This window comes from Uloborus diversus, unplaced genomic scaffold (genome assembly GCF_026930045.1).
Source record: "Uloborus diversus isolate 005 unplaced genomic scaffold, Udiv.v.3.1 scaffold_455, whole genome shotgun sequence".
In the NCBI taxonomy this organism is placed as follows: domain Eukaryota; kingdom Metazoa; phylum Arthropoda; class Arachnida; order Araneae; family Uloboridae; genus Uloborus; species Uloborus diversus.
In genome coordinates this window covers 1-27,538 of record NW_026558632.1, presented here as the reverse complement: position 1 = coordinate 27,538, position 27,538 = coordinate 1, and the positions used below count along the sequence as shown (strand labels likewise).

General features: G+C 32.6%; 1 protein-coding gene across 1 annotated transcript; it reads right to left on the bottom strand.

Moving 5' to 3' along the window:
* Window positions 1–474: 474 nt before the first annotated feature.
* Window positions 475–26,078, bottom strand: LOC129233485 (KH domain-containing, RNA-binding, signal transduction-associated protein 1-like; the record flags this gene model as incomplete). Its single annotated transcript, XM_054867506.1, has 7 exons — window positions 475–816; window positions 2,464–2,525; window positions 2,604–2,668; window positions 10,529–10,801; window positions 21,786–21,815; window positions 24,211–24,357; window positions 25,962–26,078. Coding segments are annotated over 7 exons (798 nt in total), but the record flags the coding sequence as incomplete, so codon positions are not given.
* Between the last annotated feature and the right edge of the window lie 1,460 nt (window positions 26,079–27,538).

The window sequence follows — 27,538 nt, the reverse complement described above, 5'->3', positions numbered from 1 at the left end:
ACTGGCACCATTCCCCCACAGTCTTCATTCAGATTGGTTGACTGACACAGATTAAACTTTCGAGCAGGGTGGGTTTTCTATGGTTGCGGCGGGCAAGAAGATTTGAAACTGCAACGTTAAGTCTTTCATCTAACTTCAAGTGAAAAAAATGTATGATATATAAAACGTACAGTAGGTCGCTAATAAAACATTAAGATACTGAATGTAATTCTATATTTCTAATGTATGATGCAATTCCACGTTTGAATCAGTTCATTTTCTTTAATGAATTATTTCAGGTACTTTATGAAACAATGTCTCCAAGAAAAAAATCCTAGTTTAAAAGCTTAAACAGAGAACTCCAGTCTTTTTTCACAAGGGCATTGCAGCACTGCAGGTGGTTAACGAGAGTTGTGTAGGGTTTTAGACAAAAAATATGTCTATGAAAGATCAACAGCTTCTTAGAAAAGATAAGAAAATACAACAAATTTTTTTTGAAATCAATTTATTGATAATTGATGTGAAAATGACATTTTTTTTTTTTAAAGAATGATGAAATAAACGCCAGCTTTATACTGTTATGAGTTGGAATTTGTATTTCGGCACAAAAATGCTTGATCATAATTAAACCCAATGTAATACAGTGAGAGTTGAACTACCAACTTCGAATATGTGATTATGTTTTATCAATGAACAGTACTATGATGGTAAAAACAAAGTGTAATGTATCAGTTTAGTATCCACGTCGTGCAGTACCACCATATGGATGAGTCATAAGTCTTCCGGCACCTCTGCCTCGAGCACCCCCTGCATTTCTAACTGGTCCACGAGACTCATCTAAAAATAAAGAGTCTGAGAATAAGAATTTTGAAAGGAAATATCTTTTACAACAGAAAACAGAACATTTTCCAGGCAAAGTGTTTAGGATGGATCAAAAAATCTGAATACCAATAGTACGGGCAAACCTAACCTGAAAGGCTCATTTAAAGGCAGCGACTACAATAACAATAGAATTCATTAACAAGTGTAGTCTTATAATCAGATGTAGTCTCATTTCTAATTTGGAACAATACAAATCCAGACTTTCAAGATTGTAAAAATAGACTTGCAGCAGCCATGCATTTTCAGGGCCAACGGAAGTGCATTTCAGACTAGTCTGGAAACTAGGGGCCTACTCTTTAAGGGGGGCCAACTCAGTTGTCAAATTTGGCTAGTCTTAGGGCTGAGAGGGGCCTGGCGCTCACACTGACAAGGAGCCTTTCTTGTACCACGGTGGCCCTAGTCATGTTACCCTATTAGCCATAAAACTGGTTTTTGGTTTACAAATTGGGGGGGGGGGGGAGGGGGGGGGGTCAAAAATTTGTTCAGGAAATTGTTCAGGGTTCGTACTCAATTTCAGAAATAAAATAAAGGAGTTTTGAAGGAGTACCAATGGGCTAACCTTAAGGGATGTTACTTTCTGTTTGCAATATAATTGCCTCCCTTCCCCTTTGTCACAAAGTGTCATGCCTCACCTTACTACTCCTCATCACATGTCACATTATTATAATAACTAAGTGATTTCACTTTTTGTCACCCTCTCTGTTCCTTTTGTCACATTTTCATGAAAACCTCCCCCCAAGGCTTAACATCACTTGTGGATGACCCTTTTTACAATATCGTAACTGCGATTTACTAAACGATTGTTTTTTTAACACAATCACTTAATATAGTACTTCTACTTATGTATCTTCAAAAATTTTTTTTAAAAATAAACTGACTTTTGCTGTTGGGAGTTTGGTGGAGGGAAAAGCAATAATCATAAAACTGGAAAAAATAGCCAAGCACCATTTAAGCATGTTTTACTTCACTCATGAAATGTCTTAGTCATCTAATATTTTTCCCTTAAAACTTTTATGACTTCTGTGATTAATTTGTAAATCACATCTTCATGAAAAATATAAATATACAAAATTACTACATCAAAATCATCCTTATACCTTTGCCCTCGTGACGATGTTAAGTTGTCAATCGAAGTATTTTATGTTACTGTCAGAGGAAAATTGTGTAGCCTTGAACTAAAAAAGTTTTGAAGGAGTTAGAACTAAAATGAAGGAGTTTGAAGGGCCCTTCCGAAAAATTTCCTGAATAAAGGAGTATTGAAGGAGCATACAAACTGATGGTTTCATCCAGAAAAATCCCTAGCACACTTGAACTGAATCCTCAAAGAAAGTCAAAAATCCGATTTAGTTGGGACTGCAAGTAGTTTAGATTTTTTAAAATAACCAAGCCAGCACCATGGAGAAAAATGATAAATGAAGTGGCACTGTGATATACTTTTGGTGTTCTACTGTACTGTGAAGCCTAATGCCAACAAAATAACTTTTTTAAAAATAAAAGAGTTTACACTATTCATAACCTATAACATCTAAATGAAACATACATTTTAAGGAACAGAAAGTATATTTTAAGCACTCAGTATAATAGTTTATAAACAAAACTTACCTGCGTAGCCATCAGCATATCCTGCATCATCAGCAGAATAGTCATAGTAGGATACAGCATTTCTAAAAAAAAAGAGCACATTTAATAAGCTAATACTTACAGAGGAAAAAATAGATAAATAAAACCACCTAAATACATACCCTGAATTATAATCACCATAACTTTCACCATAACTGTTATAATCATTTGCAGGCTCTTCATAACCCTATGAAAAAAAGATTTTATCTTAATCTATTTTGCAAAAATGGGGGTGGGGGAAGAAGAAAATAGAATACTGGTGGAAATAAACTTCACTTCCAGAATAATAGAAACATAACTAGGTTCTCATGCAGGATCTTATCGCTTTTGCGTTATCTTGTTAAATTAAATAAAAAACAAAACCACGTTATGTTACGTTATTCAATTTAATGGGTTAAATATCAGCCCGCTTTAAACCAGCAATAAGAAACTATCAGACTGCAGTCAAGTCCAGATCACAGAACATCAAAAACTGGAACACCAAAATGTTATAAAAAATTCAAATAGCAAATTATTATATAACATTCTTTTCTCACTGCTGCAGTTGAGTTCCGATACTGAAAACAGTAGTTTAGTTGCTTAAAATATAAGTGGCCAGATGCTACACATAGTATTAAATGATTCAGACCTATTGAAAGTTGGGCTATTGGTTCAAGATTCTAAACACTGAACAAAACAGGCAGCATGTGGCATATGGGTGGTAGTGTTAATGCAACCAGTAATAATTCTGATCATTTCATTATTTTTGCACAAGTCATTTAAATTTTCAAAATATGGAACACACAGTGGATTTAATGGGCAATGTCCCCCAACAGTTCACATCACCCACCTAGGGTATTAAATATTGTTTAAGCATCCACAAATGAATTTTAAATAGCTTCTAAAATTTTAATGGAACACTCCAATGAAAAATGATCAACTGTTTCAAGTACTTTAAAAAATTTAAATCTTACTCAAGTTTCTTTCAGAGTTCAAAATTGAGAGATGATTTGAAAGAGAAATTGAGGCGGCAGATAAAGCCACTACAATCCATGATAGTCAACAGAGAGCTAAACATTACCTCTACCAATTTTCTGGTTTTTACAAGGAGAAATATTTTTTCGAAAATTTCACAGGGATGAGAGTGGTTTGAGAGCAAAAAGGAGGAAATCCAAAAAAATTTCGTAAAAGGGACGATATCCAAAATCGTATCAAAATAGAACCTAGAATCCATTAAACTCAAAAATTCAACAAAAATTTTGAAAAAGAGGCAACAATTTCTAACCCTTGAGTCTTTGAACAAAGGGTTGGGAGAGCCAGAGTTCAATCTTGGCTGCATCATTTCAGTTTATAGTGTTAAACAAGTGAGAACAGAAATTTTAAAATTAGGTCTGTTTGCAAAGTAAAAATTTACAACAGCGAAAAATTTGTGGTAGAATACTTTTCATAGTAAGAATTAAAAATAAATATATATGTATATAAACGATTGGTTATTTCCCAAAATATGTTTTTGAAAACTTAATACAATTTTGGAATAAAAAGAACAACTTGCAGCTGCCTCATTTAATCATGCAATCTCAAAACTTTTAACAGGTTGTAAAGCCTAAACCATTTGAGATTCACCATAAACATTATTTACACTTTCTTAAATACACAAAAAAGTAACCATGCCAAATTAAATAGAGACTGTGGGTGCTAAGCCACATTTTTTGATTGAGTTTTGCATTTTTTCCAAAATAAATTAAAGAAAAAAAAAAATTGAAATGATGAATTAAATAAGCAGATATAAGGTAGCACATAGTAAAAAACCACCCAACATTAGAAGTAATTGAAATACTTGCAGGATGCAAAAAGATTGAAATCTCAAACGAGGCATGCAACTTTCGGCGCAGCACGTGTTTGACGTCGTTGGCATGATTCCAAAACGTACGTTTTTGGCAGATATCGCGGATAATGAAGATTCAAGGGGAAAAGATAGAACAAATAAGAAATCAAGGACCGAAGATTTAAAAAAATCGTATTTTTTTTCCGATTTTGAAAAAAATAAGGTCTGAAAGCAAAAAAAGGAGGAAAGGTTTCAAAAGTCAACAGAAAAAGCCGAAATTCCAGCAAAACCTCATCCCCGATTTCAAAACTGGTCTTTTACCCTTTTTTGACTACTGCAGCAGAATTTGTTAAGCATTCAAAATGAGTAAGAAAATGCTTTTATGCTTTAATAACTATCAGAGCCGATCCTAGCAGGTGTGCAGAGTGTGCGCCGCACAAGGGCGGCCAAAGCAAGGGGCGGCTGCAGGCCGCATCATGTAGTTCTTATAATCGAGCAAAATTCCTCAAGAATTTCTCACAAGATAACTTATAATAAATAGACTAAATATGCTGACTTTTAAATGTTCAATTGTCAAAGTATGTGTAGATTTCCCGACAGCATAGCATAGTTTAAGAAAAATATAATGTTAGAGAAAATTTTGTTGGTTCATTGTCCATTAATATCTACTCTTAAGGGGGTCTGGGACACAAAAATATTCAATTTTTGCATTTTTTTTTATCATTTAAAAAATTACTCCGTTTTTCTGCTTAAAAGTATGCTTGAATCGTGTTAATATCTTTATTAGAACAAAAGACATAATTCTTTTTGTTGGCCACACCTAACTAATGTGTTAAACTAACTAATATGTAAACTTTAAAACTCTAAACGCGTTTTTCTCCATGATGCAATTTTTCCCGATTTCTTGCATTCAAACTCATAAGTCAGGAACCAATGAAGATAAAGTAATGAAATTTGGAGCATGTCTTTTTCAAACAGTTTAATTTTTTATTCGGCGATTTTGAAAAAAACATTTACTGCAAAAAATATGATTTAAAAAAAATATTTTCGAATTTTTCTTCAAATATTTTTTATTGAATCAACATTTTCAAAATCGCCGAATAAAAATTAAAGCTTAGATATTTGTGCATACTTTTTTGAAAAAAAATAAAAAATTGACCAACAATATTTTGAGTTATAACAATTTAAAGCAACCCCATTTAAAAAAAAAAATTAAATTCAAATAAATTTTTTTCTTTTTTTCATATTTATGTTGTGATTTTGCTTATTAATTAGATGGTAAATCAGTAAAAAAATTCAAAACTCTTAAGTATATAATAAAAAAATTTCAAAATGTGTCCCGGACCCCCTCTTAACACACATGCTTCATTTGGTTGCAAAGTTTGTGACAGAACCGGTAATCAGGCATAGATACAGGGGAGGGGAAAGGCCCCCTTCTGAAGCATGAAATGGTGCTGTCTAAAAGGAGCACCGAGGGCGGCCACTAATGTTTACCCCCAAGCTTTTATAGACCTAAACAATGAAGACATTTTATTTATTAAAAAAAGCTATACTGACTAGATACTCTTGCAAGCATTTCAAACAACAAACTATAACAAACTCTGTTTAAAAATCGCAGATGCATGGAGAGAAAGTGGAAAATTGCGACTCCCTTGAGAGTAACATATATGAATGACGTACTAAAATGTTGTACTTTTCCCCCTTTACGACAATTTTTCTGATTAAAATCTTGAATGAACTGCCCAATTTCAGATCAGGTAGGAGGACAGGGCCCTTTCCCCGGGAAGCAAATTTAAATGTAGCTCCAAAACGAAGATCCAACAGGATGCCATGACCTCCTTGACGAAACTAAAGGCTTAAATTTGCGTTTCTAGGACTTTCGGAAAATTTCACTAGTTGAACCATCGATCTTAAGGACACATTTAAGTCTCTTCCACCTTAACTTAATCAAACATAGCCTAAAAATGTTGGCTCCAAAATCCAAAACTTGTTTTCAGACGACAGCCCTTCCTATCAAACGTCATATAAAATTGCTTTCGCATTTTTCGAAATTTTGCAGTGGAGGACCCCGAAATTCATTCGAAAACATTACTACCAAAGACAGTCTCAATTAGCGTCTTTAGAGAAGACCTTAATTCCACCCCCTCTCACTTAACGTATTGAAAAACAAACTAAAATTGCGTGTTTCAAACATCAGTTTCAAGAACTTTTGGGGAAAGACCCCGGATCCCCCTTTTCTCCAACGCAATCTCTCAATCTGAAAATTTCGTTTTTAGACGGTTCTGTGGAGCCACAGCTTCCTGCCTAAACTAACCTGAAATTGACTTCAGTTTCAAAAACACAGTTCATGAGAGCACACTGAACCCCCGCACGCTCTTAGTCCCATCGTTATCAAACAATGCATAATATACGATTTTGGGATTTATGTTTCTAAATAATTCTGGAGGAGAACTGCCAGGTTTATGTAACTTTTACGGCGCTAGGTCATATCCGTCAATCGTCGAGGTGAAGTGGACAAAAGTCCATAGTTATATTTTTCAGATATTAATGTTGAAAAAAACCCGAAAAATCCGTAGAAGCTTCCCAGAATAGTTAACGTCACCAAAGATAATATAAAATTGCGATTTTAGAAATATCCACGTAAGAACTCCAAAATCCTTCCTTCCCAAAAATAGCTTATAATAGATTTCAGTTCCGAAAAATATTTTGGTTCGGAATATTTTCACGTTTCTCCTATTGTTTTCAAATCTAGCCAAAAGCGGGTTTTTGAAAAAATAGTGCCGAGAAATTACCGGAGGATAGCCGCCAGATTCCCTACCCTCACCGAAGACAGCCTAAATTTGCGTTTTAAACTTATATTTCGAAACCTTTTGATGAGAGACGATTGAATCGCCCTCTTGCAACGTCAAGAAAGGTAACCCAAAATTGGGGGCTTAAAATTTCAGTTTGGGAGATTTTTCGGGAAGAACGCCGATCCTTCCTAAGCTACTGTCTTAAAAAATAGTTTCAAATTGATTTCAGTTTTGAAAGAATTTTAGGAAAGAACTTAAACATTACTTTCAACTAAAGTCTCGAAAAAGTTCCTAAAACAGGGTTCATACTCTACTTTGAAAATTAAGAGTAAGGAGTTTTGCAGGAGTTCATTTTACTTTTTAAGGACTAGTTTCTTGTTTAAAGACATTTTTTAAAAGGTATTACAGAAAAAATATGTACAACTCTAATATTATTTATTTTTGCTTTCATACACTATATTGAATGCACAAACATACTAAATTTATAGTAAAATATGCATTTACTGCTTCTTTGACTTGAGCCGTCTCCAAATCAAATTCAAAACCGGGGGGGGGGGGGGGAGTAACCATTAAATATGTTTTACTTTGACAATAAAAAATAAGTGATAATGATTGAAAATTAGTATTTTCTCAGAAACAAAACAAATATTACCAATTTCCTAACCAAAAAAAAAGACTTAACAATTGCTAAAATGAGAACTATAATAAACCGACTGAAAGCAGTAGAGGTCAAAATAACTTCCAACTATCAAAATAATTGAAATATTTACATGATACAAAAGCACTAATTTCAAACACAACAATTTTCGGTGAAGCTTGTGTTCGATTTTGGCATAGAAACATAAGGTTACTCATACGAGATTGAAACACAGAAAATTCAATTTAACTATTTATTATGGATCCTTTTGAAAAAATTGTACAAATTATTTTAATCTTCAAAATAGATCAAAATTTTGTAGACCATTTCAAAACTTTTGTGTGACTGCACTGATTAACATAGAAAACTGTCAAATTTTAAGAGTTTCTTCTAAAAAAATGAAAATTATAATTCTAGGAAATAGTGGTACCACTGTTTAGCTATTAAGTTGCTCTTTCATCTATTGTATAAAATATGTTATGTTTATTCATGTTAAGTAATTAATATCTACAATTTTTTTAAATAAAAAATAAAAGTTCGATTTTTTAAAAATAAAAAACACAGACCCTGGCAATTACAGATGTTATGTATGTATTAAAACACTTAAAGAAATTGAAACATTAATTTCAGCCAGCGATTCCGTACTTAACTTTCTGACATTCGACTCTCTTAAAGAACAAGAATTTCGTTAAAAACATTTCAATTTAATGATTTTAATAAAATTACAAATGAACTTGATTTCTTTGCCTCTTCACAAAGTCATAGTAAGCATCATAAATGCAAAAAATCTTATACCCGTGGCGGATGCAAAGAGATTGCGATTTTCAAAATGAACACGATAAAAGTATAAAGAACGGCACATAAAAGAATTTATTTAAGTAAATTATTTTAGAATAGCATTTTAGAGCTCTACAATAAACGTATTATTAATAACAATCGACGTAATTGAAGCAAAAATCAAACTAAACCAGCGACTTAGATTTTAACTTTCAGACTCGCATAAAGGGCACGGAATTTGGCTTAAAAAACTTAACTTGGTGATTATTATATGTATAAAAAGAAATTTCATTAATTTGCCCTCCAAAAAAGCATAATCAGCATTAAAAAAAATAAAATTGATTTTCATATCGGATGCAAAAAGAATGCATTAATCAAAATGAAAGCATCAAAAGTCTACAAAAGGCAAATAAAAGAATTTATTCCAGCAAAATAATTTAGAATAATTACTGCAACAAGTCTACAAGGTGCTAATTGTTAATAAGTATCGGCATAATCGTTAGAAATTTGGGAAAAAATTTGGATGTAGGGAAGAAAATAGTCTCACGAAAAAAAAAAATTCCGGTATTAACAAAGGAAAAAATACCAGAATTCCGGTAAATTTTGGTGTAACGTAATCACTCGTATCAGATTGGCGATAAAAGAAAATCTTTAAGGTCATGTAGAATAAAGAAATAAGGAGTCTGTAAGGAGATAATAGCAAAATTCAGGAGTTTTAAGGGCCTTTATTTTCTTTTCTGAAAAAGCAGGAGTTTATAAGGAGCGTACGAACCCTGTAAAATTGCGATATTTGATGTCAATTTCGAAAATTTCTCCATGCATCTTGAATATACTTGGCTCTTTTGTCCTTGCAACCAAACACAACTAAAGGTTAACTAAAAATATTTTTCATACGCCTATTTTGATAATTTTCTTGGAGTAATCCTCCTCCCCTGAACTCCTGGCACCTCCCCGCACGCTTCCCCTTCCTCCGTCCCTTATCTTTGATGTCACCGAAGAAAGACTATAAAATGCGATAAGTAACAACGTATAAAAAGCACAAATTCGCAGATGGTAATCTGCCAAATTTGTGCTTTTTATACGTTGTTACTTTTTGTTTCTTTACAACAGCACAAAGTTATTTATCTTACTATAAAATGCGTTTTTACGACTAGTAAATTTTGGTATCTATTACTTTCTTCAAAGATATAAATTGTACCTAAGGAGTTTCTTATTATAAAAAATTTCTTTTTTATAAGATATTCTCTCCCCCCCCCCCCCCACTTTTTTCAAGTTCGAACTCGGCATAGAAATTTAAAGAAGGATTTATATAGACGTTAAAGATTAGTTAAAATATGCAAATTACTCTTGAGGGGCGGCACATTAGGTCTTTGCACACGGGCGGCCGACACCCTAGCAGGGGCCAATCCAGGATTTTTTTCTTGCTACCTATTTTTGTGAAATAATGCATCATTCTATTTTTGTGAAAGGTTTTTTTTATCAGTATTGTTTTTGTGAAATTTTAGACACATCCTAATTTTTTTAAAAGAAGTAGTGGAACAAGTGAAATTTTAGTTCGAAAAGTGTAAATGTCATCTAGTATTTTTAACAGGTTTCATTTTTTTTTTGGGGGGGGGGGGGGGAGCTGAAAACCCAAGAAGTACAAAAAATACCATCGACATTTCAGCTTAATGGTCTATGTACTGTGTACAATATAGGAAATGAGAAAAACTGTTTCCCAAAACAGATGTTGAAAGATTGTGATACTATTGCATAAATACACTTCGGTGTGAAACAGCTAAAAATGAGTTAAAATACTACAAAAAGGTTTCTATTTAAGCTATTGTTCATATAAACCTGCTTATAATTTTATTTTAAGAGTATATTTTGTTTTAAACAGAGAAACAAATTTCATATTTTAAAATGCGAATTTTTGTGAAATTTTCGATGTTTTTGTGAAACTACTGATTTTATTACTTGATTTTTGTGAAAGTACCGAAAAACGGTAGCAAAATCGGCCCTGATAACTATCTACACTTAGAATAAAACAACTCTTACCCGAGCTACAGGTCGAGGAGCAGGAGCTGCGCCACTGAATCCACCTCGTCTGGGGGAAGGCCTGGGAGCTCCCCACTCTTCTCCCTCACTGGCATAGGTGCTCTGTGCAAGTGCAGGCCTACGGGGGCCTTCGCGGCCAGCCATCATCGGTGGGCCCATAGGTCTGGGGGGCATTGGTGGACCCCCTCTCATTGATGGCCCATCAGCTGCAAACGGAGGTTTTGGCTTGCCATCATTCATGTATTGAGGTGGGTGCATTTCGTCAAAATATTCCTGAAAATTAACAGAGCTTTAACAAACGAGAGAAAGGAAAGCTTAAGAGAAAATTGCACAAAGATTTGGACAATATTTTCACCTACCATTATCTACTAGGAGGAAAATATCAGTAGATTACTAAATATAGCAATACTGTAATTTTCACCATGGTATTTATACGGAAGAATAAGGGATCTTTTTAATCCTTCCAAGCACAATCTTATGTAAGATAAATACCTTTTGTGCTGAGCAGTAAAGTAAGAAAAACAACGTTAAAAAAGGCAAATTTGTGCTTTTAACGTTTTTCTTACTTTAATCAAATGTAAGTTTGTGACATTACCTACTCAATTGAGAGGGTTTAGTTACTAAGCCTGCCTAGTACTCATTTTATAGGCTCATCGGAGGGATGAAGGAGAGTCAAATGTGCACCACCCGAGGGCAGAACCAGTCTGCAGCAAGGGAGCAACACCACCAGATCTGGCATTCATGTTTTATTATCATTTTAATAAAATTTCTAGTACCAGTAGATTTTCTTCACTTGAGCATTGTTGCAAAAAGTCTACAAGTTTCAGAGATATCCAGAATTATGCATTTCCTACATCAGAACCCCCCCCCCCCCCCCTCCCACACCAGAGAATAACAGCGAAATGAAATAAATTTAAAGAGCAAACTCAAAGATTCCAAAAATAAAAATCTTATTTTTCAAAAGTTGCCAACATGGACCACACCAGAGCTCGAAAATTATATCTTTCCGACACGCCAGTGGCATGTAAAAATTTCAATCAGGCATTAATCTTCTACCCTTACATGCCCAGTTGGGCATGTAATTATCACAATTTTTCATTACGTATTGGTAATTTTAATGACTTGTTATGTACTATTTAATCAAATTTTCTTTTAATGTTTTATTTTGAAATAATTCTTGATTCAGATACAAAGCTGTCAAGTCATTTTTTTAATCTGATTAATGCTATATGACGAATTCAAATTTTATTATTAGGCAATAAAAAATACTGTGTAGAATTTTTTATTTTAACATGTATTTAGACAAACATGATCAGTACAGCATATAAAATTTTAATGATTTTTCTAGCCCAGATTACATGCTTCACAGAAAATTACATGCAGTGTTAAGGCTGCTCTTCAGTGGGAAAGAAAAACGATCTCGCTTGAAAATGGGCTTTTTCTTTAAACGAAAGCAATGTTCATCAGTGAAGTGATTGACACTTCAACAACCAATAGAACGAGCGGTGGCCGATGAAAGTGTGGATCATGTGACCTGTCACATTTTGCAGGGGGACAGACCGGACGCTCCCCTGCTGTGCAGAGTAGTCGAAGGAGGTAATAGCTGACGGCGAAATGAAACCGCAGCTTTTTACAGACCCTTCCAAGGAAATTCTAGTTCTTTCCCTCTTGAGTCTTGACTACATAGGTAAAAGAAAAATTACTCAGTGTAAAGGGCGCGGCATTTTGCAATCCCGCTTGTGATATTAATTTATTTGCATTCGCACTAAAATTAATTTTTGAAACGAAGATTTTTTTCCCCATTAATACGGTTCCTGATCTCATCTAGGAAAAATTAACGAATGAATGAATATTTGCAATAAATAAATTTATAAATTCGTTTTATTTTTAGAAAAATGTTCGTTATTGAAAATTGATAATATCAAAAAAGGAAGGAAAAAAAAAAGATAGCCTACATGACCACACTGAATTTTAACGAAATGAACTCCAAATTCTAACAAAAAAATATTCTTTAAAAATGGATGATCCTACTTAATAAATCTGAAAAATCGAGTGCCGAATAAAAGTGGGGACTAACTAGTTATCGGTTGGCGAAATTCTTTCACTTCCTCTGCCTGTTTGCCACTCTCCCAACCCCATCCGAGTTAGCAGTAAACATTCTTAAAAATGAAACTAGATCCTCTTTGCATAGTTAATACTTGATTGTACAATAAACATTAATGCCACTAATTACTTACATTAACCTTTATTTGAACTGATAATATTTATATTTTAGTGCTAAATTAAATACTACTTTGTTGGTTAGTTACCCGTTTTACAAATGTAGTGGCGACTAGAAAAAAATGTGGCTACTATAAATGCCTTTTCTCACCACTGGTGACCAGAAAATTCCCCTAATCTTTATCTTTGAATCCTTTTCTTTTTGAAAAAATATTTATTTATTTATCTAAGTACTATATGCAGATGAGAAGGCTACGATAGCATTTCTCAAGGGGTTGTTATGGTGAAAGTTCTTTCAAATTGAGCATAACAACGGCAAAGTCGCGGACGGCTACGGATAAGGATTTCCTGAATTTGAAAAATTAAAGATTTTTCTCTGATCTTTGTATGCAAGGGGTGCTCAGCCTGCTCCAAGCTCAAAGGCAAAAATCACTCCTTCCCCCACTCTCAATGTTTGTAAACTATCTTGCGTTGAAATTTTGGAATAAAACTAAACCTAGCACTTTTAGAGTTTCAGATTCCCAGTTACTAAATTCGGCAAAATACATGAGGTATTACATTCACTATATGACCAAAAGTATTGGGACACTTTCAAAAATTCACAATTTTACGGATTTCTCGAGAAATAAAAGACCAATTGCTCTCTGCTCTGTAATTTTTTTTCTCATGAAAAGTATACTCCAGACGTCAAATCCAATAACAATTAAGTCTGCTATTCATTTAGGGGACCAGCAACAAATAATCCGTTCTTATCATGAATCACTCTGTAACGATGGCAGGAAAGTGTTGCTAGTTTGCTAACAATCCCTTACCATTCGTCGCCTATCCTAGAATTATAGAAATTCGTCTCATTAGATCGCTTATACCTTTTTAAAATTTAAAGAAATTGCGGTGGAATTTTTTTCGTGGATTGTAGGATGTATCTGAGCTTTGAATTATGAACGTTATAAATTCTTATCTTTCGTGTCTGCGCAGTGAAAAATTAATAGCTTTAACTGTTCATATTTCAACAAATTTTCAATATTTTAACTTCAAATTTTATTATTATGTTTCTCTAAAATGCTGTCAAATATTTTAAAAGTTTAGTAACGTTTGACGAAATACTCTGCGTAATATAAGGCGAAAACCTTCAAAAAAATTTTGCATTTTTGAAAGAAATGCTTATATTTCCATGGGTATAAGAGATACTTTCACAAAAATATAAAATTAAGTTTTTGATAGATTTTTAACTCATTTCTGAAAATTATAGCTTATTCCCAGCAATTTGCAATGAAAAATTATCAAAAAACTTTTTTACTCAATTTGTTGTCGGTCCCCTAAATGAATAGCAGACTTAATTTTTATTGGAAAATGACAACTAGAGTATACATTTTATTCGAAACAAATTATAGAGCAATTGGTCTATTATTTCTCGAGAAATCCCTAAACATGTGAATTTTTGAAAGTGTCCCCAATGCTTTTGGTCATATAGTGTATATAGTGCTCAGGCCCGTGTCCAGTATTTCATAAAGGGAGGGGTTTGAAACTTTTTACCTATGTAACTTATGCTGTCAAAGGAAAACTAACTACGCGTGTTGAATAGTTCATTTTAGTTTGATAACTAGACTTTTTTTTTATACGTTTTGCGTTTTTTTTTTTTTATGAAATCTTATTTGCACAGTTGAACATTTTGTAACAGCATACATATTTCTTTTATGCCACCTAATTCTAGTTTCTTTTTTTTTTTCTTTTGTTTTTCCATCAAATAACATTGAACAGGAATTTAATGAAAATAAAAATTGTGTTAAAAAATTGCTGTTCCGCATAGAAAGATTTTTCCTAACGTGTGAAACGACTAATTCATCCAACACTAAAGGCGTACCATAAAAAAAAACAGTAAGCAAAGTAACCATTTTCCGTGCTCCTAAGTTTTTTTTTTTGGGGGGGGGGGGACGTCATTGTCTAATATTCGTTTAGATAATTTTCCCTTGCATGCTTATAGCATTGCCGAACTTTCCAGCCATTCCATTTTTTCAAGCACTTAGAAGCGAAGGGGCTTGGACATCCTACAATTAAAGAAAATGGTAATTGTTAAACATGGGGAAATATTAAAGAGGGTGAATACTGTATCAGAGTTTAACTCTAAAATTAATTAAAACTTAAAATACGTTTTGGAAAATCGTTTAATGATTCATTAATTTTTTTTTTCAATGGGAGGGGTTTTAACCCCTAAAACCCTCCCCCTTGGACACGGCTCTGATAGTGCTTCTACTTCAACACATTGAGTTTTTATTAAAATTTTCTAATGAGTCTTGTTGGTGTCTGATCCTCGTTAGTTGTCATAATAAATATTAAGGGTTGTCCTTTTTCTCAGAAGGCACGAAAATATTACCTACATGTATATCTGCCTGAAAAAAAAAAAAAAAAAAATCTCGAAATACTTAGATGAAAAAAATCTCAACGCCTCGCTCTGCCAGATTTTAAAGTTTTTTATCGCTCTGCCTCGTTTTCATGCATCTTGCATTTAATGAATCAATAATAAAAAATAAAAAAAGGGCAAGAAACAGATTTGCAAGAAATACATAAAGTTGAAACAAAAATGAAAATGAACAGCTTACATTTAGGAAAGCAATTATAGGTACAAGTAAGGGTTCACAATTAAAAAAAAAACAAACAAGACAAACTTTTTCTTTTAAGTTCTGTGTTACGCACTTCTGTGCCGAAAAATTATCGTATCCTGTCTTCAGTCACAGAATAAAATGAATGTTCTAATCCAATGATTATCAAGTAATTTTCATTCGTATAGAACAAAAATCTTTTTTGAGATCCCACATTTTCTATTCTATTGACTCCTAGTAATATGTAAATACAGCGAGAGAAAGGATTTAGCTTCTTGTTTAGGAGAGGGAACCATTTCTATATTTAATTAACATGATCTTTATCGTAAGCATACTATTTACTCAGAAATACTCCCTATTTTCCCAAGCACTCTGTTTGGGGGCTATGCCTTTTAATTTTCTCGAAAATAAAAATTTTCAAAATGCACTTTTAGACGATCTCTGGTAGTATTTGGAAGTAAGAGGTCCTGTGATCTTCCACCAGCAAATTTTTGAACTTGAAACGCCAAAAACACAATTTCAGGTTCTTCAATTCTGTTAGGAAACGGGGAGTTCGGAAGCTTTCCCCGAAATTTTTCGAAATAGTCTAAAAACGCAGTCTTAGTGTGATGTTGGGGGGGGGGAGGCAAAATTTTTAAAGTGTTATAAACATGATTGTAGGCCATCTTTATTAACGTTGGGGACATGCAGGTTTTTGAAATCCAAAAATGCAACTTTTTTTTTTTTTTTTTTTATGGTCAAAGAAGGACTTTTCACGAACTCCCTTCCCGAAATTTTTTGAAATTAAAGCCATAAAAACGAAATTTAAGACGATCTTTAATGATGTTTTTTTAAGGGGGGGGGTGCTTATGTGACCTGAAAACCTTTATGCCTGTAATTAATTTTTTCTACATTGTATTAAAATGTTGATCTAGCTTCTGAGAATGAAAATAGAAAACAGTGAAAACTTGTAACCCCCATTCTATATTGTTCACATTTTAGTTAGCTTTGTCGGCAACATAAGGCTGAAAACGTCATTAAAACTAATACATACAATGCTTAGTAATTCTACCACGGTGTGTTTTTTTACATTAACTGAATCATATTAAATTGCTAATATATTTTTCATGATTTTCTATGTATTTAATGAGTATGTTGGTGTACGGAATGTTTTCCGCTATTGAATTTTCCACCTCCCAAACCTTCCAAAGAAATTTGACGAGTCTGGCTCTTAAAGACACAAATAATTTTCAAAAATGTTTGTTGAGCTGTGGAAAGCACTTTATGTGTGTACCATTTGTAGTAACATAAAACACATGTAAAACGATGCAAAATACCCAGTATCTGGAATACGATTTAATCTATGTATAAAAATATTTTTCTACTGGAAGGGAAAAATGTCAACTTTTCGCATTCGACAGCATTGTAACAATGTTCATTATATTGTAAATAAACAATTTGACTCAGAAATATTCCTTTCAAATCTATTTCTTTTCAAACCACAAATTTGAAAAAAAAGCAGATGTTGCGAATTTAACAGCTAATAGCACGCATCTACATGGATTCACTTTCAAAAGCACTTGATTCTTCACGAAAGCCTTAGGAAAAGAGGAAAGAAGAAAGGACGTCCAGCGGAGGTCATTGAGGGGAACTAATGAGAGGGTAATAAATCTTACACCCCATTAGCTTTTACCCCTCAAAAAGGGGAGGTTTCTAATAAAGGGCGGGGCGAATGCAAAAAGTGAACGTATTTTGAAATTTTTTTCAATAGTTAGAACATGATATTTGTTTAAAAAATGGTCGCATTATTTCAAACAAGATCTCAAAAGAGAGCTGGAAATATTTTGCGTGTCAGGGCGTTCTTAAAATTTCGATAGCACGAGTTGCAGATGTTTTACAGAGCGAAATGTCCAACAGTACCTCGTTTTCGAAGAAATTCATTTTTTCTCGAATTTTAAAAAATCGGAGAATGGACACATCAAAAAAGTAAAAACTAAAAGAAACAGACATGGTCTTGAAAAATACTCAGAAAAAAAGACGGATCCGAAAACTTTACAGGAATTTGTAAAACAAGCTCCAACTTTCCCCGTAGGTTAACATTAGATCCGAATCTTTCAGACTCTCAGTGAAGAGCACCCTTAAAAACTACAATCCTTTTGGATCCTGTAGATTTGAACTATGCTGAAAGTTTTTGCAACTTTTATTACAACAGTTTAATTTATTCTCTAGCAAATTTTTAAATCTCTTCAGCCATTCTTTGATATTATTTCTTAAAATGCATCCACTAAAAAATTCTTCACATTTTTTTAAGTAAAAATTTCATTAAACAATATGAAACATACAACACCTTGGTACACTAGCAGTGTTGGTTCTAGCAGTGTGTCAACGAAAAGGGTTCCAAAAAATAGGGCAAGTGCTCTAGTAGTCGGCCACAAGAACATAAAACTGCTTGTAAATTTTATATGCATAACTCAAAATCGGATATGACGCATGCCCACCACTCATTTACCTATCTCCAATTATCATTCGATAACAGTTAAATTGTAGGTACTTTAGGTAAGTAATAACGAGTCATTTTATTTTAAATGATGTGTCTGATCGAGTTTGCCGTTCTGCTTATTTTTTGTTGACACATCTTTAAATGTTAAGTACCCTTCTTTAATTCATTATATTGCAAGTTTGATTTTACTTTTGTTTTAATGGATTGTATAACATAATTGTATATATACGAGTCTTGTTTTTAAAGTAAGGTCCGTTTAGATATTTGGACATTCAGGGGTAGAAGTGATCGACTTGTCACATATAGGACATTTTCCACAAAAAATATAGGACAAATATAGGACACATATGAATAGTTTCGCTGTGAAAAAAGAAATACATGCATATTATTTATTTATTCTTATCAATGATTTTGTTTAAAAAAAACCCTTCAAACAAAATTATAACTTACACCTGAAATGACTTTCCTGTAGTTGAAAGAATAATTTTTGAAAAAAGTGTACTTTGTAGACAAAAAAAAAAGAACAAAGTGAAATTTATTGATAATTAACACAGTAACTCACAATTTTTGCGGGGATAGAAGTGTCACAAACATAGCTTATATAAATAAATAAAAACCGTCTTTGTGTTGAGAACTAACAGGAAATAACCAATGCTTTGTAGCACAAACACACAGATATTTTGTTCCATAAAATTCCACAAAAAGAAAAGTTGCAAAAAGACTATTATAACATTCCGATCAGAAAATGAGCTGAACACAAAACAATACCCACGAAAACAAAAACCAAAAAAAAAAAAAAAACAATGAAAACAAAACCAAAAAAAACCACGCTGGAAAACAAAACAAACTGCTGTTGCCAAACGCAAAATTCTAAAACCAACTTCAGAATTCGTTCTCGAAACTCCACCCACTACAGTGACGTCATATTGCTGTGGCCAATGAGAGAAGATGCCTGTTGCAGGATTTAGTGAGTTGTGTTTTTTAATTTGCAAATTCGTTTGCACACGTACTTTCGACGAAAAATCCGAAGTCAGATAGTTCGTTTACTGTTGTTTTAAAGAAATAAATTGGATAAAAAACAGGAATATAGGAAATATAGGACATTTTCCAAAAATATAGGAAATATAGGACAATTTTCATACTTTTTTGAAAATATAGGAAATATAGGATATATAGGATCACTTCGACACCTGGACATTGCACCTGTGATTTTCCAAGCATTTGTCATAGCGTGGTACAGGTTTTTGTATACCTATTCGTACATATTTGCCGCCTGTGTAGACGACCATGAGAACTCTTACAGGGCTTTGGCTGGGACGTTTTTGAACGTCCTTTGGTCTGCCCCCACCTCGCTCGCAGCAACTTTCATTTGTTTCGGCATCTCAAGTCTTTCCTAGATGGTCTGCCGCACAACAGCAATAATGAGCTCAGAGAACATGTTACCTCACGGTTGACTACACAGACTGCAATATTCTACGATTAAGTATACAAAAACCTGTACCACGCTATGACAAATGCTTGGAAAATCACGGGAGCAGTCTCAAAACATAGCGCAAGGGTGGTAGATTTTTGTGCACTAAATGGCAATGCTCCATCTATACTCATTTTTTTTTTTAATTTCTAAATGGAACTTACATTAAAAACGTCCCTCGTATAATGTTTGAATGAAAAAACAAGCTCTGGTGCGTATGATTTTAAACAAACAGTACGTGACTTGCCGTTTTCGAAGTAAAAATCTAAAAATTGGTTTACAAGTTTTCTAGTTCAACTAAATCATGTCACTTGTCTTAGTAAGAGATTTTTCGTTCTATTTTATGGGGAGCCGTGCAGTGCCGTCTAGGCATTGATATAAGGTAGGACATTTGACTTGAATGGAAGGGCACTCCCCGAGACGCCGACTTAAAAAATGGAGGGAGGGGGTCTTGCCGCGGGAAATTTTCTAAATTTGAGATGAAAAATAGTGTGTTTTAAAGTTTTTTTAAAAAAGTATTTAAAAGTCATATAATCAGCACTAGAACCCCGAAAACTCGAGCCTGACACATTTTTTTGCTTTGAAAAAAGAAATATATACAAACACTCGCAGTATTTTCGCAAAAGGGTAATTTAATTTACGCATGTCTTTTAAGACCAGTTGTTTTTTCATTAGTGATATCGTCTGAGGTATTCGAGTGTATACACAATCTCTGAATGTCTAGGTCCTTTTAGAAAAACTCAGTTGATTTTTCAAAATTTGTTTCAAAAAAAAAAAAAGCAAGCACTGTTGTTCAATGCAATGACCTGTGTGAGAGTCCTGTTGATGTAAACCGCACAATAATGCAAATTTCACCATTTAACAAACCTCAATATAAAGTGCATTGTAGTACTCCTTTGGGATTAGTTTAAATAGAAATAAAATGTTTTTAATTTAAAATTTTCGAAAGCAGGTTTTGTAAATTCTGCCCATCATTGCGTTTCGAATGTAAGTTCTGATACTCCGCATGCCATTACCAAATGAGGATTTATTTTTTATTTACAAACCATCTTACGTTTATGAAATTCATAAAACAAATGATTTAATTTCAATTGGTATTCATTGGTATTCATGTAAGGAATTAAGATGCAACATTTCAATAATCATGTTAGCTCAAGTTATTTGAAAGAGTTAAACCTGTTATTTTTATTGCTCATTATGCTAAAGTATTTGCTTCAAAGGTTCAAGAAGCTTGTATTTTATTAAGGCTAACTATTTCAAATTGATACCACTTCTTATTACTACTTCGAAAATTAATATTTAATGCCTTGAGTTCTCTATTAAATCAATTTCTTGTTTACAATAATGTTGACTTAGCTTCAAAATTGCATTACATAGCTCAAATTCCATTTTAGTTTACTCATCGTTTAATAATATTCTTGTTAAAAGTTGTAAGGTTATCTTTATTATACCCCCCTCCCCCTATTTCTCAATTTCAAATTACCTACATACATACCCGTCATTTGGGCAATCTCCCTGTCTGGATTTTTAAAACATAATACAATTATGCATTTTTGCTAGTACTTTGATGCTTTTTTCCTATAATAATGCAATGATTTCATACCCTTAGCCCCCTCCCCCCCCCAAATAACTTTGAAAATACGAACCTGCCTACATAATTTATCTTCCTCCAGTTCATTCACAACAAAGTGTTTTAGTTTTTTTATACTAAAGTTTGCTTTAGATGTGACTTAGATTACAAATCTTTTAGTATAATAGGAAAGTGGAGCTGATTGGGATAGATGAAAACTAGTAATTAAGGAAAAATCCAAAAAGTTTCACATACAAAACTTAATTCTTAAAAATAAAAGTTTTGAACATTTGAGTTAACTTATGGTTATCTTTATTATGGTTGTCTAGAGCTAAGAAATCCATGATGAAAAGTAAATACAATTTTTTGAAGTTACTTAGGATCTAGGTGAGATTGGCATGCACACTACTCACTTTCACAAGATTAATGAGAGGGCCGACACTTATTAAATATTCACTTGTGAACAATCGAATTTAACTGCTTTAATTTTATCCGATATACCCCACTCCCCCTTGTTATTTTGCGAAACTTTAGCCCCCCCCCCCGATGAGAACTGCTGATGTAGAAGATACAGAACCTGAAATTCAATGTTTGAAAATTAAGCATAAGAAACTAGAAAACCAGATTACAATAATTTTTTTATCTGGAATGTTTTACAGTAGTCTTTGGAGATGAAATTAGAGAAAGGGAAAAGATTCTCTTATATCGTCAACAAAATCAGAATAGCTGAAAAATTCTTTTCTTAGGGAATTTTGTTGTTTTGATGAAAATTTGGGAGGATAACTTCAATATGGAGTTTGGGAGACTAACTAAATTCCAGAGTATCCCCGAACATGTTGGGAGAGCTGGCATTCATGTTACAGCATAATCAAATATATCAATGATTTAGTACATGAAATGTGTTAGAAATATTAACTTACTTGACCACCTCCGAATGGCTGTGCATTTTCCTAAAAGAAAATAACACATTTGACACTGATTTGTTACAAATGATGAAATATGGTTACAAGAAAAAATTAAACTACACTAAAGCAACATTTGCAATACTTTTGAAACAATTAAGAGCTCTATCTTTTAGATATCAACTGCAGAAAGCAATTTCTGGCAAAGGGCATGTTTCCCAAAAATAGAACCAAATTAACTATGATACAGAGGGATATTTTTGAAAATAGAATTTCCGAATTAAATAAAACCGAAGAAACCAGGGAAAGTATTTATTTGGCTGCTTTTATGTCAGGGCCTGATCCAAGCTCTTGCCATTATCAAGGGTCTGTCCAGGATTTTTCACAGGGTCCGTTTTTGGTAAAAAATCAAATAATTTTGTGAAACCAAAAAATTTTGCAAAAAAAAAAATTGTTAAAACGAAATTTTAGAATTTAGAGATGGCACAAACTGCATCAATTAAACTTAAAGTTGAGTGTTTTCCTCTTCTATGTCGAAAAAATCAGTTTTGGAGAGTTTTTCTGATATTTGTCGGGGGGGGGGGGGGGGGGGGGGGGGGGGGCATAGCTCTTTCAAATATCAATATTTATCTACCATTCTACATTATGTTAAATTATACTAGAAATATTTCTGTACAGTATTTAAAATAATTGTAACAAAAATATAAATAAAATAAAATTCAGAATAGTGTTCAGCATTCAACTTTTTGACCCAAGACACTCTTAAAAAGCACAGAATTTCGTTTAAAACTTATAAATTCTGTGATTTTAACAAAATTAAAAAAGTATTTCAATTGTTTACCTCTTAACAAAGCGTAATCAAAAATTCGAAAAATCGGATTCCCATAGCGGATGCAAAGAGATTGCAATTCTCAAAGTGAAGGCATCAAAAGTATAAAAACGACTTGTAAAAGAAATATTTTTGATAAAAAAACTATTCTAAAGTTGCATTTTAGAGTCCTATGATACACATATCATTAATATCTGTGGACACAGTTGACCCCCCCCCCCCTAAAAAAATAAAAAAAACCATCTATTCAGCATTTTAATTTTTGACTCATAACGGAAAATGGAATTTTGCTTTAAAAACTTGAAATGAGAGTTCTAACAGAAATAAAGATACTTTTCATTTATTTGAGTCCTAATAAAGCGAAGTTAGCTTGAAAAAAGTACAAAATATGATTCTCATATTGGATGTTAAAAGATTGTATTTTTCAAAATGTAGACATCTAAAGAAAAAAAACGGTAATTAAAAGAGCTTATTTAAAGTTAATCATCCTTGTTAGCATCGAAAAATCAAAACCCCGTATAATTTTCTCCCAAAATAACAATTAAACATTGCACTGCACCGTAAAAACGCAAATATTGACTAGCTGGCAAAATGAGAATATTTTCTAATTAAGGTATTATAAAGGTTCAACGCCAGATGCTAAGTGGTGATAATTTTAAAGTTGGTAACCCTATCTGTAGCAATCATATTTTTTCCTCACCCTTACTATCCCTTTGCAGTTCTAAGTTCCTTTCGGAGATATATATATTATTATTGTTTATTAAATCATGAGCGAGAAAAGTGCTTACCAATACCTTTTCAAAAAAAAAAAAAGTTTACAACAACACAGCTGCTAATTAGATGTGGTAAGACAAACAACCATTATATTTATTTGGCAGTAGCAATTATTTATCACTTGCAGGAGTGCTAGAGTCCGATTTTTTTTTTCTTCAAAATTAGCCGATTTTGTATAAGCTGATCCCTTTGACTTAAAAAAAGGTTCCAAAAATTATCAGTTTATACACAGAAATATGCTTTATTTTGCTTTCAGATTTGCTCTTTCAATAAAGAATTTGTGACAGATCCGATTTTTTAATCAGAATTTTGTGAATGGTCCGTTTTGTTTGATCGGGATTTTGTGAAAGGTCCGTTTTGTTTGGTCGGGATTTTGTGAAAGGCCCGTTTTCGTTGATCGGATTTTTGTGAAGGGTCTGTTAACGGACCCAAATATCCTCTGGCCAGACCCCTGATTATGCCGATGCTAAATGTTCATTGTCAAACGGTCAGAGACTCAGGTCAATAGCAAGGCATTGATAGAAAGTGGGGCACTTGATTTACATGGCAAGTTACTCCAAAAAAAAAAACTTCATAGAAAAGAACTTCACACATATTACTCATAACCCAGGACCGTCAGGGTTAAGGATACATTGATGCAAAATAGCATGACATGCAGCAAAAGAAAGGGGGGAGATGTTCAAAAATGCATCATTTATGGACAGATCTTTTCGGTTAATTTACTAACAATTTGAAATAGCAAGAGTAATAGCCTTAGAAATTGGTATTTATTTTTTTTTTCAGGATAATTAACTAGAAAATGTTTTGATTCAGCCAGAACTCCATAAAATGATTACTTACAGGTATTAAAAATCTTTGCACTTCAGCAATTGCTGAGGCCATACGACGATATGCTTCAGCGGGTGCAGCATATGCAGTAATTTCAACATGCAACTCATCATTTAAATGAGCGTATTTTGGATCACCTTGGTTACGAAGTTCTTCCTCCTATAATTATAAAAAGGTTTAATTAGTTTGGTTCTTGAAAATAATTATAGAAACAATTACTTAATATTGAATTCCTTAAGGATAACCAATTCTATTAATATCAGGATCTATGGATTTACTCAAAACGTAACCGAGGGGTAATTTCACGTCAAATCGCCCAATGCCATGTGCAGTCATGTGTCAGATTTTGACTTATTTTTTTACAAACAGATATCTATGAGAGAAGTCCAAATCAATTGTTATTAAGATTATTTATATGAAAATTACGCTTTGGAGAATTTTCAAAAATTCGATTTTTGATCAATTTTTTGGAGTTGCCGTTTTGGCACGAATTCAGAGAATCTAATTTCTTGATATTTCAACCAATTAAGTTGAATTTGATATCAATTTCAAGCTAATATTTTTTTCTTTCAGTGTGAACAGAAAGTATTCTATGAATAGTTAGGTGTTGCCACTCTATCTAGTCAGTTTGTTTTTTCAATGGGATTTTGTAGCATATTTAAATAATTCTCTTGCAATGTAAAAAAGGGTGTTTTGTTGTTTAGAAATAAAAAATAAAAGTTTGTTTTGCAGAAAATACAAGTTTTCTATTACTTTAAATCCCCTTTATGCTTAAAAAAAGGCCAAAAACTTTTCAAAACAATTAATACTGGACTTTCAAAGGATTTGTATCAATAGTTAATTGCTAAAAAGTTGTTTACTTTTGAAAATAATCCAAAACATAATTTTCATTCAAAAAATAAAATAATTTGAGCTTTTCTCATAGATATCTACTCTTAAAAAAATAATGGAAAAAATCGGAGACATGATGGCACGGCCCACTATTTAATTTTGGCAATTTGAAATGGAATGATCCTGAGATGCTTCAGTTATACAGCCGAACCTCCATATATCAAACTTCCACATATCAAAATTTTCTATACATCACAATCCCAGCAAATTTCTATGTTTATTATATAGAAAAATTGTTTCTATATATCGAAAAAATCTCTATATCGAAAGTTGAGACATTCGTAGATTTTTTTTTCCACTTTAGACTGTTTGTCTTATGAAAAATTAAGGTTAGAGGAGAAAATTATGTTCACTAATGGTTGCTACGGAACTTATAAGGAATCCGGGGTTCAAGGGTGTGTAATTAAGACGTTTCGTTCTGAAGTTCTTAAATTCCCTCAAGTTTATTTCAAATCTTAGTTGCAACCAGTAACACTGTAAAATCAGTTACAAGTTATCTCTTTTGTCTGTTGATTATTCTTAGCTTCAGTAAAAATCATTTAAGTTAAATAGATCGATTTTTTACTTTTCTCTCAATCACTGTCTTAAAACGAAAAACCCCTAACCTTTCGATCAAGTTGAATTTCCGAAGATTATGAAGGTGTATGTTGACGTAAAAATGTAATTTCTGTTAATTTTTAAATCATTCAATTTCATTTAATCCGATGCTCGTATAAATTAGGTTTCATACATGAAAATTAGCTTTTATGCCAAATTTTTTTTTTCAAAATTTCGATGTATAGAAATGTTTAAAAATGATCAAAGAACTGATTGAAATTGCTATAGGCTTTATGTTTTTCCTCTTTTTTTCACCACTTAAAAAAAAAACAAACCTTTTTCTTATCTCTCATAGATCCACGTCCAAGAATAGCCATCTTTGTTTGAGTAGCTTCTTGTAATTGTTGCAAGGAGCTTCCTTTTGGGCCAAGCAATTTTCCAACAAAATTGAACTGCAAAAAGACAGTGTTAACAGACTAAGTTTAAAACATTAAAAGACAAATTACCAATTTTCATAAACTTTAACTAATACATAATAGTTGTAATTTTTCAACACAACAATCAACAAAATTCAGGTTACAATGAGCAAAATATGTGTTCTCTGTAAGTGCATTGTAACAGTATTTCAATGAATACATCAAAAACTTTTCAGAGTGGACCATGAAGGGCTAATCTGTTACAACCTTACAACAAATAACATAGCAATTTTTGTTGAATTTTAATCATTTCTGAACGTTTTATATGGTCCCACTCTGAAAATTTTTGTATTGATTAAAATACATTAAATGTCATATGAAGCTGTGAGAAGCAAAGGGATGTAAGTGGACATGTTCAAGTTTCGAGTAAAACATGTTTAAAGATAATATCCTAGGTAGGCTTTCGTTGATTTTTTTTCTAAATCGTGCTGTATAGCAGCAACTACCAGGGCTACTAGTACTGACCCAAGACAGGAGAGGTTCACCTACCGTGTGTGCACTTGTTATCTTGAAATTTTTAATTTTGCCACTCCCTTTGCTTCTCACTGCCTCATATAGATCTTTCAAAAACTTGAAAGGATACTATCTCAAAGTTTAAATTTAGTTTTCTTCCCGATAAATAATTCAAGTTACAGTTAAAACCAAAGTGCAGACAATTTTCTAGAAACTGAGCTATTTATATAACATCAGTTCTCATAAAACAAGAGTTTTGGTACTCTAAAGCAAAATTTTATCAAAAATTACAAATATTCTCCTACATTATTCGCAGTAACTGCTGGTAACTTCCCATTCTGGAAAACTTTAAATGTTAAAAAAAAAAGCATTTTTTTTTGACATTTTTAAAAGACTATCCAAAAAATTTAATTCTTTTAATTTAAAACAAAATTTTTCTTGAAAATCATATTTAATTAAAGTGCATATAATGCTCCAAGTTATTTTACTATGATAGATTTTTAAAATATATACATTATCACTTCAAAGCAAGGTTGGTAAGGTTTTAGACACTACCGTAAAAACCCTGTTTTTTTACAGTCCTGTCCAAAATTTTAGAGAAATTGTATTTTGTGAGAAAACACCAAAAACAGAATAAAATGTATCAAAGTAATGTTTTATATTGAACATTTATTCAATGAGAACATTCAATTTATGCTGCTTATTTTAATCTAGAAACATATCAGTTGAATTCCTGACTGAAATTCCAATATATATTCAGTTTTTTTTTTGTTTTTTTTTTGTTTGATAATCAAATTTCCCCATGTTTATGCATGTATACAAATGAAATTGGCAAGGTTTTTACTGTCCTGTTCAAAACACCTGTGTCCAAAACTATTTTTTGAGAAACAATTTTGTGAGAAAATATCTAAATAGTCGAAACAAAAAATGTAATTTTATGTATTTATTCAATGTGATCATTCAAGTATAAATTTTTATGTAAC